This window comes from Ovis canadensis, chromosome 2, assembly GCF_042477335.2.
Source record: "Ovis canadensis isolate MfBH-ARS-UI-01 breed Bighorn chromosome 2, ARS-UI_OviCan_v2, whole genome shotgun sequence".
NCBI lineage: Eukaryota > Metazoa > Chordata > Mammalia > Artiodactyla > Bovidae > Ovis > Ovis canadensis.
Genome location: NC_091246.1, coordinates 209,017,476 through 209,035,246, shown reverse-complemented (window position 1 = coordinate 209,035,246; position 17,771 = coordinate 209,017,476). Strand labels below are relative to the sequence as shown.

Sequence of the window (17,771 nt, the reverse complement as noted above, 5' to 3'; positions counted from 1 at the left end):
TCTGTGCTTTGGGCTTTCCCTGGGTTCTTCCCAATTCATCTCTAAGCGTTGTTGCTCTGACTCTCAACAGTGTAACTCTGCTGCTGTTTCCCCCTTCGGTGAGGGCCTGCCGACCAAGCAGCCAAGACAGCCCCTGACCTGCCATGTACCCCAACCCCCTCATCTACTGCACCTGCTGGGATCCCTGGAACTTGGGGCCTCGAAAGCTAATCAAGACCCCTCAGCCACCAAGCAAGACCTCCTCGGTGAAGCCCAAGTAAGGATTATCCAGGATGGAGTGTGGCCTGAGGGCTTGGGTTCTGTGGAGTAGGGCAGCCATCTTTCTCTCAAAAGATTTCCAAAACAGTCAGCTTGGCAGCAAAATCCCAAAGCGGCCAGAAAGCCCGGCTTTGCTCACCTGTTGGCTGCACAGCACTCTGGACAGGGCAGCAGGGGCGGAGTGCGGTTTCAATGAGGAATCTGCAGAGTAAGCACAGGAGGGAAAGGGCCATGGCAGGGCCCCCCACATGCGGGTCAAAGAGCTTCTGGAACTAGAGGACTGCAGCCCAGGAACCCCTGGTCAGTGAACAAGTGCCAGGGTCATCGGCCTGAGGTTCCCCAGACCATCCTGATTATAAAGATTCCCATTGGCAGACTGTGTCTTCCAATTTGGGGTCACTGTGGAGGTCTCCCTTTCCTGAGAGTGCTAAAGCAGTTTCCTGAATTTCCAGTTTTCTCTTTCTCATGATTTCCTTTTTCACTGTCAGGCTCTCTCCTCTTCCTCCAGCTGGAAAAAAACAAAATTATGCCCAACCGATAACCAAACCTGTTGTCTCCCCAAAGTAAGTATTTTCACGTCCATGGGACAGGAACGGTTTGAGGTATGTAAATAAAATAATCTCCCTTCTGGGCCTTTACAACGTTTCCTGACTTGAGGTAACCGCTCTCAAGTGTGTCAGAGAAATGCCGGAATGCCCTGGGATTTCCCCCAAACCTCAGCTCCTACAGGTGGATTCTGTGGCCCTTTGCCCTCACTGCTTTCAAAGTCACTTCCAAAGAATTCTCAGCAGGGTGCCCCAGAGAGCCCCTCCCTGCCCTAAAAGCGTTGAATGCCCACTCACGTCCTTGACCAAAAGCCTCCCATGGATTTATGGCGTGCACTCATCCTTTTCTTGATTACTTTGCTATGTCTAAGGATTTCTGTAGATTGCAGCTCTGTTTTTATTCATCAATTAAAATTTTCATTCACATTTTTAAGCTTATCTAGTGTAATTTAGGTTTAGGCCTTTGCATCACACTTTGTATTCTATTTACTTATTTATTTGGAAACCATTTACTGAGCACCTGCTATTTGCTAGACTTTGAGTTAGGTGCAGGGGGACAGCAATGAACATGGCCAAAGTCTCTGCTCTCTTGGACTTGCATTCTAGTGGGGAGGGCTGGGGAGATGACCATGAACATATACATCCATCCAAAGACTGCAACCACTATGTGAAAAAACAGTGCAGGCATAGGGAGGAGGGGATGGTGAGGGTGGGGTTGTAATTTTGCACAGAGAGATCAGGGCAATCCCTGGGTAAGAGGTCAGTAGGAACTGCGCTGACCACTGGGGTCAAGCACTCCTGGCAAAGGAAACAGTGAATATAGAGGCCCTGGGTGGGAATTTGCTTGGCACATCTGATGTTTCCTGGAAAGCAAAAGGCCCACGTGGGGCCAGTGGAGGAAGGGAGGAGAGAGTGCAGGGAAATAAGCTCAAAGAAGTTGCAGGGATGCTGAATGCAGTCAGTAGAGTAACAATCACCCTCCTACCTCCCCGTAGAAGTCCACGTCCTAATCCCTGGAAACCGTCACTTTGTTCTGTTACTTGCTGAGGGGAAATGAAGGTGGCGGGTAGAATTAGGTTGCTCAGTAGCTGGTAGATCATGCTGGATTATCCAGGATGTAATGTAAAGGTGGACTTACTGTAAATGTAAAATTCCTTACCTATGAAAGAAGGAGACAGTGTACCAGAGAAGGAGAGGTGACGACAGAAGCACAGGCTGGACTGATGACCTTGTTGGCTTTGAAAGACAGAGGATGAGGCTGCTAGGAGCAGGGGCAGCTTCTAGGAGCTGGAAAAGGCAAGGAAATAGATTCTCCCCCAGAGCCTCCAGGAGGAAGACAGCCATACCAACACCTCGGATTTAGCCCAGGAAGACCCGTTTCAGACTTTGACTTCAGAACTAAACATAGCAAGGTGTTGTTCTAAGCCACTAAATTCATAGTAATTTGTTACAATAACAGTGGGAAACTCACAGGGAAGTATGCTGGCCACTATAAGGACTTTGATTTTCACTCCAAAAGGGATGGTGTATTCACTGCTGGGGCCACCCACAACAAAAACCACAGACTTAAGTGGCTTAAACAGCAGAAATGTATTGTCCCATAGTTCTGGAAGCTGGGAGTTCAGGATCAAGATGCTGGCAGGGTTGATCTCTGGTGAGGACTCTCTCCTTAGCTTGCAGATGGCTGCCCACTTGCCACCCCCTCACTGGGTCTCTCCTTTGTGTGTACACATCCAGGGTTCTGTGAGTCCTAATCTCTCTTGCAAGAACACCAGGAAAATGGTATTAGTGCCCACCTTAATGGCCTCATTTTAACTCAGTCACTTCTTTAAAGTTCGTAAATCCAAATACAGTCACATTCTGGGATGGCAGGTATTAGGATTTCAATGTGGTGAATTATGGGAGGGACACAATTTAGTCCATAACACATAGGAAGCCGTCTGAGGATTCTGAGTAGAGTGATAGAATCCAGTTTGCGTTGCTTGCCACCATAGCAGAAGGTAGTTACTCTTATTCGACTCTTCCAACATCCCAGGTAAGCTCCCCTGCAAATACTCTTATGACATTTGAGTACCTGACCCTATGCTCATGTTTCTGTATCTGGAAAAAAAATATTAATTATAATCAGGGTTAACACCAGGTCTCGGAACAGTAACACTTTGCTTACCCTGAATTTATTTAACCCTGGGCACTTTCAGGTTCCCAGAACACCAATCTCCAGTACAAACAGGAAGAAAGGCAGTTGTGCAGACACAGCAATGATGTCACTAAAAAGCACGTGCATTGAAGTTTAGGCACCGGCTCATAGAAGAGTACTTGGATCTTCATATCAAGTTTCTAGGCCCTTGTTTTAGGAATGGTTCTACTATTAGGCTAGTGATGGGTTGATTTCCTACTTTTTTACTACCTATCATTTCATCACAATCTGTGTACCAACCTTCCTTTTTCCCCCGACTGCTTTCTAAGCATGCCTTTCTCTTACAGAATGAAAGTCCATTTAGGAAAACAAGAGGAGAGCAATAAATTACCTAATGTGAGTAAAACTGGGAAGAGGGCAGTGGGGCTAACATTTATTGAGACCCGCTATGTGAAGACATAGATCTTTTACACACACTCACCTCCTCGAATCTGTGCAATGATCCCCTGAGGAGCATCTGTCAAGATCATATTTAATGTGTCACTGGTAAGGGGTAGAACCAGGGCTTGAACTCAGCTCAGCCGGATCCTAGAGAAGGCACTTCATTAACCACTTTCGGCTGCCTTGTAGGGAGTAGGGTGAGGTGAGTCTCCCGCAGAAACCAGATGGTGGTAATCAGTCTGGGCCAGGGAACAGCTTAAGCCCAGATGCGAGAAACCCTCTGCTGCACTTGGGAACCCACAAAGACAAGGGGACAGACCACCAGGGCACCTGAGAGGAGCCGGGATGGGAGGATGAGAGGAAAGGAGCAGGGACAGGAGGGTGCTGGAGAAAGAGATGGGACCAAACCCGGAAGGACGTGACACCTGCCTGGGAGTTTAGACCTAGTTCTCTTGGTGTCTGGAAGCCTTTAGGGGTCTGACACAGGTCAGGTTTACATTTTTAGAAAATGCCCTCCAGTGGGGTATGATTGGCCCTTTTCACACTCTCTGCTTATATCTATTTTCCTTGCCTCTCTTCCCCGGCTCCACCTGTCTTATATGAAGATCACACAGTCTCTTGATGGTCAGGAAAAAAAAAAATAAACAAAAATACAATAGCCCTCTAGGTGGAGAGGATGATGAACTTTAGGGGAGCCAGACTAAAGGCAGAGAGGCCAACTGAGAAGAGATCAGCAGAGCCAAGGAGCAAGATGACAGCGGCCTTGGACCACATGAGGGGCAGGGGTGTGGTGAAGAGAGGATGAGGTTGAGGCAGAGTTAGGAGGTAACAGATGCTACAGGGTGTCCTGCACAGCTCAAGACAGTACATCTGGGACCAGCCCTGCAGTCCAGTGCTTGAGAATTCGCCTTGCAATGCAGGGGGTGCGGTTCAATCCCTGGTCAGAGAGCTAAGATCCCACATGCCTTGGGGCCAAAAAACCAAAACATAAAACAGAAGCAATACAACACATTCAATAACTACTTTTTTATTTAAAAAAAAATGGCCACATCAAAAAATCTTTTTAAAAAAGACTGTACATCTTATCCTGGTCCACACTGGATGGTTGCCCTGCCCAGATGAATGATTTGGTGGAACTGACTAGAATTTTGAGGGTTTTGTTTTGTTTTGCTCACAGTTGTGCTAGGTATTTTCTCATGTGTTATTTTGTTTATTTATCAAAAAAGCCCTTTGATGAAGAGTTATTACCTTCATTTTCTGATAAGCAAACTGAAGCTCAGAGATGCTGAATAACTGTGGCTACTGGCAGAATCAGGATTTAAACTCAGGCCCATCTAATTCCAAAACCTGAGCAGCGTCCACAACGCCCAGCTGCCTCCTGGCATCTGGAAGGAGATTGCAGAAGAGGAGCAGGGCTCAGAGGCAGAGTGGGGGAGCAGGGGTCAGCATTTGGGTTTTGCACATGTTGGGTTTGAAAAAGCCTATGAGGACACCCAGGGACCAGCTGAGTCTTGCGATTTGGTTTCAGGAGAGAGGGAACTAGGGGAGGCTACAGGGGAACACCCCACCTCGTGGGTCTAAGATGTGAGTAAGGCCCTAGAGGAATACTGGAGCAATCCCAACACTCCAAGTCTGCAATATGACCTCACATTCTACCTTGATGCCCAGGAAGTGATAAACGTGTCACCTGGCTACCGCCTCATTCGGAACAGGGAGCAGATTTCTGTCACCTTGGGAGATGAGATGTTTGATAGGAAAAAACATTCAGAATCGGAGGACATGGGCAAAGTCAAAATTTCCAGGTAATGCCCTTGAACTCCCTCCAGCTCCCCAGACTTCTCCCCTCCTGTCCCAAGGACAAACCCTCACTTGCCACCCAGTCCACAGTGTCCCTTCACTCAGCCCTGTGCTGGCACCTCTCTGTACCCACCTCTCTGCTCAGAGCCCACTGGAGTCAGGAGGATGGACGGACGAGTCAGGCAGCTGATCTGGAAAATGACTGGGTTGGTGTCACTCATCCTAAAGGAGAGTAGTTGTTCCTGAAGGTAATGAGTAGATGAAATAGTCATACAATTGTCTGAATTTGAAGAATGAGAACTGAGAGTAAAGTCAGGACTTCTGGGAAGCCCAAGTCTGCATCTTTTTCCTTATGTCCAAAGACAACACTCAGTAATGCCTCTGAGAGATGCGGTGTGTAAGACTCTGGCCTGATTCCATTCCAGTTGAGCCTACGCCACCCCCTCTGTCATTCAAGGCTCACCCACTCCCCATCCTCCAGGACCATATAAAGTCAGTCCCCACATCCTTTTCATTTTTCGTCCTGAATCTCTAACTCATATCTCATCTTTCCCCATCTCCTCCTACATCCTCTTTCTTCTTTTCTCGACCTGTTGAATTAAGGACCTCATGTCTGCTGCACTGCCTGCCACCCTGTTAACTCCAGCTCAACCAAAGAGCGCCGAATAATCTTACAGATTTCATGAATAATCTTACAGATTTCATGGGGGCCCAAGAAACACAAATATCCATAATCTATTCTGAAAGCCACACTCTAAAATCCCTTCTTTATCCTGTTTCCAGCCCATTCCTTGTCTGTGAAGACCATTCAGGTCTTCCCTTAGTAAAGAGTCTGCCAGCAATGCAGGAAACCTGGATTCAGTCCCTGAGTCAGGAAGATCCCCTGGAGAAGGGTATGGCAACCCACTCCAGTATCCTTGCCTGAAGAATTCTGTGGACAGAGGAGCCTGGTGGGCTACAATCCATGGGGTCACAAAGAGTTGGACAAAGCTGAGTGACTAACACTTTCACTTTCGCTTTCTTCCAGAAACGCAAAAATCCATAATCTAGTCTGAAAGCCACACTCTTAAATCCCTTCTTTGTCCTGTTTCCAGCCCATTCCTTGTCTATGAGTCACTGTCAGCATCAATTCTATTCCCCCCAACTCATTTCCTAATCCTCTGATCTTCTCCCTCCTCCATTTCAACTATCTTTACTGAGTCAAGGTCAAACCCTAATAGATTTCTGACATCCTCCTCTTTCTCTTCTAATCTAGTGAGTCACCAAATTACCCCTACTCGCTTCTGGCCAGTCTACCCAAAAGGGCTGTGTCTGAGCTCAACAACCTTACTGCCAAATTTCCTTCTCCCAGCCCACCCTCTGCCTCTGCACCCCTACCCCATGATGATGGAGGAAGTGCAGAACACAGCCTGGCTCTCACTGGGCCAGAGCCGGTCATGCTCAGGGAGAGCCCTGGCCGGCACAGCCTGGAAGCTCTGTGGGTGATGGGTTACTTGTCCCACAGGATTGATATCATTGCCGACCTCAAAGAACAGATCTCAGAGCTGACAGTGATCATAGAGCAAATGAACAGAGACCATCGTTCTGCCCAAAAATTGGTGAGTGGTCCTTGAGTGAGCTATGGGAAGGGGAAAGACCAATAGCTTCAGATGACCTGCTATGTTCCAGGCAAGGGGCCAAGTTCTTGACTCATGGGAGCCAGGTTGCCCAAGCAACAGCTCTGCAGATAAGATTGTGGTCACCCCGTTGTATTTCTCTGACTCCATCCTCATCCATAATTGCCAGGAACTCAAGTCCTTTCTCTAATTGTTGTTCAGTCACTCAGTCATGTCCAACTCTTTGCAATCCCATTTATCTGCAGCATGTCCATCACTATCTTCCAGAACTTGCTCAAACTCATGTCCATTGAGTCAATGATGCCACCCAACCATCTCATCCTCTGTTGTCCCCTTCTCATCCTGCTCTCAATCTTTCCCAGCATCAGGGTCTTTTTCAATGAGTTGGCTCTTCACATCAGGTGGCCAAATTATTGGAGCTTCAGCTTCAGCGTCAGTCCTTACAATTAATATTCAGGGTTGATTTCCTTTCAAGACTGACTGGTTTGATCTTCAGGCCTAAGTCAATTTCCAGGAGCTCCCTGGGTATCTCTGGCATGCTCAATGCTACTATCTTTTCCACTAGGAAAGAAAGAAAGTAAAGTCGCTCAGTCGTGTCCAACTCCTTGTGACCCCATGGACTGTAGCCTACCACCCTCCTCCATCTATGGGATGTTCCAGCCAAGAGTACTGGAGTGGGTTGCTCCACTAGGGGGCACCAGCAATTTCCACCAGAGCCTGCTATGCCCTGTGTGGTGAGTTTAATTTCAGACCTTGCTGAAACCCTTGCTAATGGCACCAGCGTGACCACTACTTTAGTTTCACTCAAAAACTGCCCAGAAGCCTCCAGTCCCACTTCCTGTTGCTATTGAAACTGTTGAAGCCCACTCTCCCGAATCTGTTGATTTCAGTTTGCAGTCTTCTTGTCTCCTGGGGATTGTGGTGACACTCCCTTTAGATTTTACCATCTGCTTTATCATGGACTCTTCTTCCCCACCCCAAGCAGGGGTGCCTGGTGTCCTGAGCTGGAGTGATAAACCAGAGCGACACTTACATCTCTTTCCCATCCGCTCATGCTTGCTGTTACTGGAACCCATGTGTGAAGGGTGACTTCCCACCAGGCAGCCCCTCACCTTCTGACACACCCCAGGTGTGTCTGAATCCTATAGTGACCCAACCTAGGACTCAGGCTGAGACCTTCCCTTCTGGTGATTCATCCCTGTATTTCTCTGAAAACCCTGTTTTTGTGGTCACCTTCTACAGAGAGGAAATTGAGACTCAGGAAGTTAAATAATTTGCATGAGATCACTCAACTCATCGTTGGTGGGTTATTGGGCAAAACACACGCTTTCAAAACACCGGCCCTACTGAAGACATATTTAGATTATTTCGATGAAGAGACTTCACACTGTGATTCTCACATCCCTCCTGTCACACCCCACATTGTGTGACTGCACAAAGGGGAGAAGTGCTGGCCCCCCAACCCTTATCCCAGCTGGCAGTGTCCATTCCTCCTGAGATACCAGCCAGAGGACCCAATGTGTTAGAACAGAGGGTCACCTGCAACTGAGCACTCCCTGCCTCTGGAAACACAGTCATTCTGCCAAGGACTTATTAACATGGTCTTTAAGTTCATCGAAGACAGGGCCTGAGTCTTAGGCCTGTTTGATGTTTCCAGGTCAAGCTTTTTGCACAATAAATGATTGCTCAATTGAGTTACATATTCCCAAATCCAAAGGCCATGACCTTACAGAGATTACATCCAGCCAAAGGGAAAAAAAAAAAAAAACAAAACAGTGAAAGGAATGGTTTCCATGTACCAACATCATGAATTGGTTTCATACCAAATGACAGAGGCAAGACTTGTTTCATTCCTTCAGTAACTATGTAGGAGAGGCGAGGGGAGTAAGTGGTACCCCATGAATGGGAAGGCTTCTCAGAAGCTGCAAGTTGAAGTGGAAGTGGGGTCCTCATTCCTGTCGTGTTAATACTGGCCTGGCCTCATTTCCAGCTCTCTAATGAAATGGATCTCCGCTGTGCCGAGATGCAGAAGAACTTTGAAAGCAAGACGAGGTATGCTTTCTGGCACAAGTTCCTGTATACTGCAGGTCCTAAGGTTCCTGTATCCTTGCAGGATTTCAGTTCACTGGGATTTCAGACAATGGGGTGGCAAGGGGTGGGGGAGATGAGAGACATGTCTTTGGAGAGCAGGGTGGTTTGATCTGAGGCCACTGAAACATAGCACAGAGGTTATTCCTGACTTTGTGCTTTATCATCCAGTTATTTCGATTATAATCTCCCTTTCAGTTGATTGCTAAGAAGAAACAATTTTCAGTTCTCTATGAGATTTCCATGGTAAACTACTATTGTTCTCAGCCCAGTCTCTCCCTGCCCCCCTCTTCCTCTCCTCTCCTCAAACCGTCTTGGCTGCTAGCTCAAGGCTGGGCAAAATGGGAAGAAAGTATGGGAGGGCAGGAGCCAGAGCTGCAGAGACAAACCAAGGGGAAGAGAAAGGAAATGTGTTGTCTGTGTGAATGAGAAGACCCACAAAGTCCCTTTCTTAGTCCTGCTGGAGAAAAGTCCTCATAGGTGTTGCAAACTTGCTTTTAATTTTTTTAATTAATTAATTAACTTACATATTTTATTAATAGACTATTTTTTAGATTCACAGTAAAACATAAAGTACAGAAAATTTCCACATACCCCCTGGCCCCACACCTGCACAGCCTTCGTCATCATTGACATCCTGCCCCACCACCATGGGGCATTTGTTACAATCAATGAGCCTCTCCCAAAGTCTTCATTTAGGTTAGGGTTCACTCCTTTTCTTTTCTTTTGGCTGTGCTGGGTTTTCATTGCTGCATGCGGGCTTTCTCCAGTTGCAGTGAAAGAGCCTCTCTAGTTGTACTCGGCCTTGATTTCCCCAAAACATGGGGGGTCTTAGTTCCCTGACCAAGGATTGAACCCGTGTCCCCTGCTTTGGAGGCAGATTCCCAACCATTGGATCATCAGGGAAGTCACTTTTGATACTTCAGATTCTATGGGTTTTGATACATGTTTAGTGTCATGTATCCACCATTCCAGTATCATACAGAATAATTTCATTGCCCTAAAAATCCTCTGGGCTCTGCCTGTTCATTGCTATCTCCCCACTAACCTCCAGAAACCACTGATCTTTTGACCACTTCTATAGATGTGACTTTTCCAGAATTTCATACAGTTGGAATCATACAGCCTGTAGGCTTTTCAGACTGACTTCTTGTACTTACCAGTATGCATTTAAGGTTCCTCCAGGTCTTTTCTTGGCTTGACAGCTCCTACAACCTTGTGTTTTAATGCCCTTCTTGAACAGTGCCAACATCTGCCTCCTGGAATGGAGCCTGGCAAGAACTTAGGCTCTAAAATTATCCTGGGTGTTAATCAGCTCACAGTTTCTTTGCTATAAGCAAAGACCCTGTTGTTGGGGGTAGTCTATGGGCCCCAGTGACTCCATTCAAAATAGTGGATGTTGAAAACAGAGGTCTCCTCAACCGTTTCTGGATGGATGCCAGAAGAATGTGTCAGGAAGTGAGGGCCCCACTGCCTGCCCACCAGCTGCCTGCATGAGGAGGGGAGCTGAGATCAGGTAAACCTTCCACAGGTGACTGTGGTCTTCTCCTGGGGCCCCACAGGGAGCTCGAGGAAGCTCACGCAGCACAACTCAGTGAGTTGGAGAAAAACTACAAGGCAGCCTTGAAGGCAGAAAAGTTGGCTGCCCAGGACAAACTAGGTAAGGTTTTGGGAGATGACCCTGGTAAGGGGGCAGAGGCTGACCATGCAGGTCGAGGGCAAAGGAATTCCCATGGCCATGGCTGCACTCTGGGTAGACTTTCAAAGTTTGCTTCTAAAGCCCAAGAAGAGGGAGTGATTGAGAATGAAACTGAAAAAAGGGAAACCATGTCAACAAACAACCTCTCTACCCTGAGAAGTTAGAAGTATCTGCAGCCAAGTTTTGGGATTTGAACAAGTCCCTTCATCTCCTTGAGTCTCAGTTTCCCCACCTGGGAATTGAGGACAATAATACCTGCCTTTATCACAGCAGTAAGAATATGAAAGCACTTTTAAAAATATATCTAAAAGTTCTACAAATATAATACTGTTCCATCATTTTGGTGCTTCATCAAATGCTAACAGGCACACTGTGATTTGTATGACCTTATAACCTATAAGGGTTGTGTGGGCCACTTATCCCATTGTTTATGCTGCCCTTGGGAAGGGCAAAGTGTGTATCATTCAGAATTCTGAGTTTATAGAGTAATCTCTACAGGCAGAAGCAGAAATTCTTCCCTTTTTATGTTATATTTTTTAAAGATGATATTAGTATTAATACCTTGCCAGTTTTCCAATTTTCTAAAGAAAAGATTTTTTTCTATGTTATTTTTATTTATTTTTTTAATATAAATTTATTTATTTTAGTTGGAGGTTAATTACAATATTGTATTGGTTTTGCCATACATCAACATGAATCCGCCACAGGTATACACGTGTTCCCTATCCTGAACCCCCCCTCCCTCCTCCCTCCCCGTACCATCCCTCTGGGTCATCTCAGTGCACTAGCCCCAAGCATCCAGTATCATGCATTGAACCTGGACTGGTGACTCGTTTCATATATGATATTATACATGTTTCAATGCCATTTTCCCAAATCATCCCACCCTCTCCCTCTCCCACAGAGTCCAAAAGACTGTTCTATACATCTGTGTCTCTTTTGCTGTCTCGCATACAGATTTTTGTTTTAAATAAAAGATAATTGTTTTCAAAACCAGGATACACTAGGAATGTTATTTTAAAAAGACAGAAGGTTTTGCTTCTCTTTTACCCTCAGTTGTAGGTTTGCCCCCAGGGATTAGTTCTCAGATTTGAGGGTGCCTCAGAATCATCTGACTTCATATTATCAACAGATACTGAGCCTTGTCTCTGAGACCTTGACTCAGTGGGTTCAGGGTGGGGTCCAGGCATCTGATTTCTGATAAGCTTCCAGTACAACTGCTGAGGCAGCACCATGGTTTCACCACTGATGGGATGAGTTCAAGGTGTGGATGGTGTGTAGGAGGGCTCTCACATGAATTTGAATGTATTTCAGAGGAATAATGATGACTCGACTCTGTTCTTTTCCTTTTGTTCTCAGAGGAGATGGGAAAAGAATATAAATATTTGAAGAATATGTTTCATATATATCAGGTGAGATTCAGAGCTCCTTGGTGGATTATGAGAGAGAAGCAAGGCTCCTTCTTGGCTGATGATGTTGAGATGAGTCTAGAGTGCTTGCCCAGAAAATAATTTCCTGAAATCCCTGGTCTTCTTGAACCTAAGTGACCCTCACTGCACCCAGGGAGAAAAGTGAACCTACGGACTTTTATGGCATGCTTGCAGGATGATTTGGCCTCGGGACCCTAAAAGACTCCATTGATGAATGTGTTTGTCGTGACCAAATTAATACCTGCTCATTGTTTTTTTTTTTTTTAAAGAAATTCAAAAATTAACAACAGCAACAGCCAAAAGAACTATCGCCACTCTAAAGAAAACCACTTTTTAAGATCTGTACTTTGTACGATCTTTAATTTTAGCAGAACACTGGGTCAAAAGGAATAAACATTTAAAAGGTCTTCAACACATTTGACCAAATTGCCATCCAAAAAGGCTGTATCACTCTGCACTAACTTCAGCAAGTGGAGCAGGGGGCACCCCAGAACATAGCCCATTTCATCAGCTAATTTGATGGGAGCCCAGGAAGCCAGAATTAGGGTACAATTCCATTCTAGGGGGATGAGAGAGTAGGAAATGGGAAGTGGATGGGGGAGGGCTGGGGCAGCAAGCCCCTACTATGGGTCCTAGGTAGCCAGGGACTTTCCAATTCTCAGCCTTGATAGTCTGGAGTCCCAGGAAACAGCTCAGTCCCAGGCAAACAAGGACAGCTGATTTTAAAAATTAGCATATTGACATTTCCCTTGTTTCCTACTGTGCTATTAATGAGCAATTCATGATTCAGAGGGAGCTGACATGAACACATGCAGTGTGCTCAACTGCCTGTCTTCAAAGGAAGCCCCATTCCAACAGGGTAAACGCCACACAGATCTTTAGGGTCTTGGGTCCCAGGGCTGGAATCATCGCCCACCAGTTAATGTATGGAGGCCCACAGCCAGGGGCTCTGGTGAGGGAAGCTGCAGAGAGCTCAGTACTGGGCCTCAGGCTGGGGTGCAGCCTTTCAGGATGCTTTTCTTCATGGTACCTGTGTCCCCCCAACAGGACAGCATTTATGATGAAATGGAGGACAAGTGGTCAAAGAAGAAGGCAGAGTGGGAGAAGGATGAGAAGCTGGAGCGGGAGAGGATACTGTTACAGCAAAGTGAGTTCAGAAACTTTGGGCTTTTGATGACAGGTGCCCAAAGAAACTGGCATTAATGTTGATCTCAACTCGAGAAAGGTGGCCTTGGTGTCTTGAAAGATGATGTGCTGCAGGGCTGGACTCCTGAATGGAAAGTGTGGAGATTTCAAGAAAGTGCAACAGGATGGAGTCTTTTAGGGCGTTTAACCACCCGAGGGGCTAAACTGTACCATCCAGAACTGTCTGGTTGCAAGTTTGGCAATCACGAGCTGGACTGAGCTTGGGGACATCTGTAGGATTGCAGACTTGTCCGACGTTCCAGAAAAAAAAAAAAAGGCTCTTGAATTAGTTTCCAGTACTTTCTGGGAGAGGGGCAACATGATCCATTACATGGAGAGTCTCTATACTGCCATGTCCCCTCCAAAGGAAGCCATGTTTGATGTATTTTTCAATTGAGGTTTTTTGTTTTTTTTTTTGAGATAAAGTGCACAGCGTGTTGATTTGATATATTCATATATTGCTATGTATTCTTAACATTTCCAACACTTAGCACAGAGCCTGGATCACACAGATTGCCCTATAGGAGACTCTCCTACCTGCACTGAGCTTTTTCTTTTTTTTTTTAAATTTTTTTTTATTTTTTAAATTTTAATATCTTTAATTCTTACATGTGTTCCCAAACATGACCCCCCCTCCCACCTCCCTCCCCATAACATCTCTCTGGGTCATCCCCATGCACCAGCCCCAAGCATGCTGCATCCTGCGTCAGACATAGACTGGCAATTCAATTCTTACATGATAATATACATGTTAGAATGTCATTCTCCCAAATCATCCCACCCTCTCCCTCTCCCTCTGAGTCCAAAAGTCCGTTATACACATCTGTGTCTCTTTCCCTGTCTTGCATACAGGGTCGTCATTGCCATCTTCCTAAATTCCATATATATGTGTTAGTATACTGTATTGGTGTTTTTCTTTCTGGCTTACTTCACTCTGTATAATTGGCTCCAGTTTCATCCATCTCATCAGAACTGATTCAAATGAATTATTTTTTACAGCTGAGTAATACTCCATTGTGTATATGTACCACAGCTTTCTTATCCATTCATCTGCTGATGGACATCTAGGTTGTTTCCATGTCCTGGCTATTATAAACAGTGCTGCGATGAGCATTGGGGTACATGTGTCTCTTTCAATTCTGGTTTCCTCGGTGTGTATGCCCAGCAGTGGGATTGCTGGGTCATAAGGTAGTTCTATTTGCAATTTTTAAAGGAATCTCCACACTGTTCTCCATAGTGGCTGTACTAGTTTGCATTCCCACCAACAGTGTAGGAGGGTTCCCTTTTCTCCACACCCTCTCCAGCATTTATTGCTTGCAGATTTTTGGATCACAGCCATTCTGACTGGTGTGAAGTGGTACCTCATTGTGGTTTTGATTTGCATTTCTCTAATAATGAGTGACGTTGAGCATCTTCTCATGTGTTTGTTAGCCATCCGTATGTCTTCTTTGGAGAAATGTCTATTTAGTTCTTTGGCCCATTTTTTGATTGGGTCGTTTATTTTTCTGGAATTGAGCTGCATAAGTTGCTTGTATATTTTTGAGATTAGTTGTTTGTCAGTTGCTTCATTTGCTATTATTTTCTCCCATTCAGAAGGCTGTCTTTTCACCTTGCTTATATTTTCCTTTGTTGTGCAGAAGCTTTTAATTTTAATTAGATCCCATTTGTTTATTTTTGCTTTTATTTCCAGAATTCTGGGAGGTGGATCATAGAGGATCCTGCTGTGATTTATGTCGGAGAGTGTTTTGCCTATGTTCTCCTCTAGGAGTTTTATAGTTTCGATCTTACATTTAGATCTTTAATCCATTTTGAGTTTATTTTTGTGTGCGGTGTTAGAAAGTGATCTAGTTTCATTCTTTTACAAGTGGTTGACCAGTTTTCCCAGCACCACTTGTTAAAGAGATTGTCTTTACTCCATTGTATATTCTTGCCTCCTTTGTCAAAGATAAGGTGTCCATATGTGTGTGGATTTATCTCTGGGCTTTCTATTTTGTTCCATTGATCTATATGTCTGTCTTTGTGCCAGTACCATACTGTCTTGATGACTGTGGCTTTGTAGTAGAGCCTGAAGTCAGGCAAGTTGATTCCTCCAGTTCCATTCTTCTTTCTCAAGATTGCTTTGGCAATTCGAGGTGTTTTGTATTTCCATACAAATCTTGAAATTATTTGTTCTAGTTCTGTGAAAAATGTGGCTGGTAGCTTGATAGGGATTGCATTGAATTTGTAAATTGCTTTGGGTAGTATACTCATTTTCACTATATTGATTCTTCCGATCCATGAACATGGTATATTTCTCCATCTATTAGTGTCCTCTTTGATTTCTTTCATCAGTGTTTTATAGTTTTCTATATATAGGTCTTTAGTTTCTTTAGGTAGATATATTCCTAAGTATTTTATTCTTTTTGTTGCAATGGTGAATGGAATTGTTTCCTTAATTTCTTTTTCTACTTTCTCATTATTCGTGTATAGGAATGCAAGGGATTTCTGTGTGTTGATTTTATATCCTAAAACTTTACTATATTCATTGTTAGCTCTAGTAATTTTCTGGTGGAGTCTTTAGGGTTTTCCATGTAGAGGATCATGTCATCTGCAAACAGTGAGAGTTTTACTTCTTCTTTTCCAATTTGGATTCCTTTTATTTCTTTTTCTGCTCTGATTGCTGTGGCCAAAACTTCCAGAACTATGTTGAATAGTAGCAGTGAAAGTGGACACCCTTGTCTTGTTCCTGACTTTAGGGGAAATGCTTTCAATTTTTCACCATTGAGGATAATGTTTGCTGTGGGTTTGTCATAGATAGCTTTTATTATGTTGAGGTATGTTCCTTCTATTCCTGCTTTCTGGAGAGTTTTTATCATAAATGGATGTTGAATTTTGTCAAAGGCCTTCTCTGCATCTATTGAGATAATCATATGGTTTTTATTTTTCAATTTGTTAATGTGGTGAATTACATTGATTGATTTACGGATATTGAAGAATCCTTGCATCCCTGGGATAAAGCCCACTTGGTCATGGTGTATGATCTTTTTAATGTGTTGTTGGATTCTGATTGCTAGAATTTTGTTGAGGATTTTTGCATCTATGTTCATCAGTGATATTGGCCTGTAGTTTTCTTTTTTTGTGACATCTTTGTCAGGTTTTGGTGTTAGGGTGATGGTGGCCTCATAGAATGAGTTTGGAAGTTTACCTTCCTCTGCAATTTTCTGGAAGAGTTTGAGGAGGATAGGTGTTAGCTCTTCTCGAAATTTTTGGTAGAATTCAGCTGTGAAGCCGTCTGGACCTGGGCTTTTGTTTACTGGAAGATTTCTGATTACAGTTTCAATTTCCGTGCTTGTGATGGATCTGTTAAGATTTTCTATTTCTTCCTGGTTCAGTTTTGGAAAATTGTACTTTTCTAAGAATTTGTCCATTTCTACCACGTTGTCCATTTTATTGGCATACAACTGGTGATAGTAGTCTCTTATGATCCTTTGTATTTCTGTGTTGTCTGTTGTGATCTCTCCATTTTCATTTCTAATTTTATTGATTTGATTTTTCTCTCTTTGCTTCTTGATGAGTCTGGCTAATGGTTTGTCAATTTTATTTATCCTTTCAAAGAACCAGCTTTTGGCTTTGTTGATTTTTGCTATGGTCTCTTTTGTTTCTTTTGCATTTATTTCTGCCCTAATTTTTAAGATTTCTTTCCTTCTACTAACTCTGGGGTTCTCCAACTCTTCCTTTTCTACTTGCTTTAGGTGTAGAGTTAGGTTATTTATTTGACTTTTTTCTTGTTTCTTGAGGTATGCCTGTATTGCTATGAACTTTCCTCTTAGCACTGCTTTTATAGTGTCCCACAGGTTTTGGGTTGTTGTGTTTTCATTTTCATTCGTTTCTATGCATATTTTGATTTCTTTTTTGATTTCTTCTGTGATTTGTTGGTTATTCAGAAGTGTGTTGTTCAACCTCCATATGTTGGAATTTTTAATAGTTTTTCTCCTGTAATTGAGATCTAATCTTAATGCATTATGGTCAGAAAAGATGCTTGGAATGATTTTGATTTTTTTTAATTTATCAAGTTTAGATTTATGGCCCAGGATGTGATCTATCCTGGAGAAGGTTCCATGAGCACTTGAAAAAAAGGTGAAATTCATTGTTTCGGGTGAAATGTCCTATAGATATCAATTAGGTCTAACTGATCTAATGTATCATTTAAAGTTTGTGTTTCTTTGTTAATTTTCTGTTGAGCTTTTTCATAAGTGGAAAAAGGAGAGGGAAATCTCTGAAGATTCTGCTTTCTGACCTAGAGGACTAGTTGAGGCAGAAGTGGGGCCTCTATAAACTTATTCCACATCCTAGCCCAACTTAGCTGACTTTAACAAAGGAAAGGAAAGTGAAGTCATTCAGTCATGTCCGACTCTTTGTGACCCCGTGGACTGTAGCCTACCAGGCTCCTCTGTCCATGGGATTTTCCAGGCAATAGTACTGGACTGGATTGCCATTTCCTTCTCCAGCAGATCTTCCCGACCCAGGGATGGAACCTGGGTCTACCGTATTGTAGACAGATGCTTTACCGTCTGAGCCACCAGGGAAGTCCATGAC

General features: G+C 44.2%; 1 protein-coding gene across 2 annotated transcripts in view; it reads left to right on the top strand.

The window, feature by feature from the left end:
* The window catches only part of FLACC1 (flagellum associated containing coiled-coil domains 1), a 41,801-nt gene that overhangs the window by 7,026 nt on the left and 17,004 nt on the right, over nt 1–17,771 (top strand). For both annotated transcript variants that reach the window (XM_069578019.1, XM_069578020.1), the window contains 9 exons: nt 71–256; nt 747–821; nt 3,288–3,336; nt 5,050–5,183; nt 6,683–6,776; nt 8,785–8,846; nt 10,445–10,542; nt 11,941–11,993; nt 13,059–13,158. In XM_069578019.1, the coding sequence (XP_069434120.1) occupies nt 144–256; nt 747–821; nt 3,288–3,336; nt 5,050–5,183; nt 6,683–6,776; nt 8,785–8,846; nt 10,445–10,542; nt 11,941–11,993; nt 13,059–13,158 (778 nt within the window). In that variant the 5' untranslated portion in view covers nt 71–143. The remainder of the gene's footprint in view (nt 1–70; nt 257–746; nt 822–3,287; nt 3,337–5,049; nt 5,184–6,682; nt 6,777–8,784; nt 8,847–10,444; nt 10,543–11,940; nt 11,994–13,058; nt 13,159–17,771) is intronic.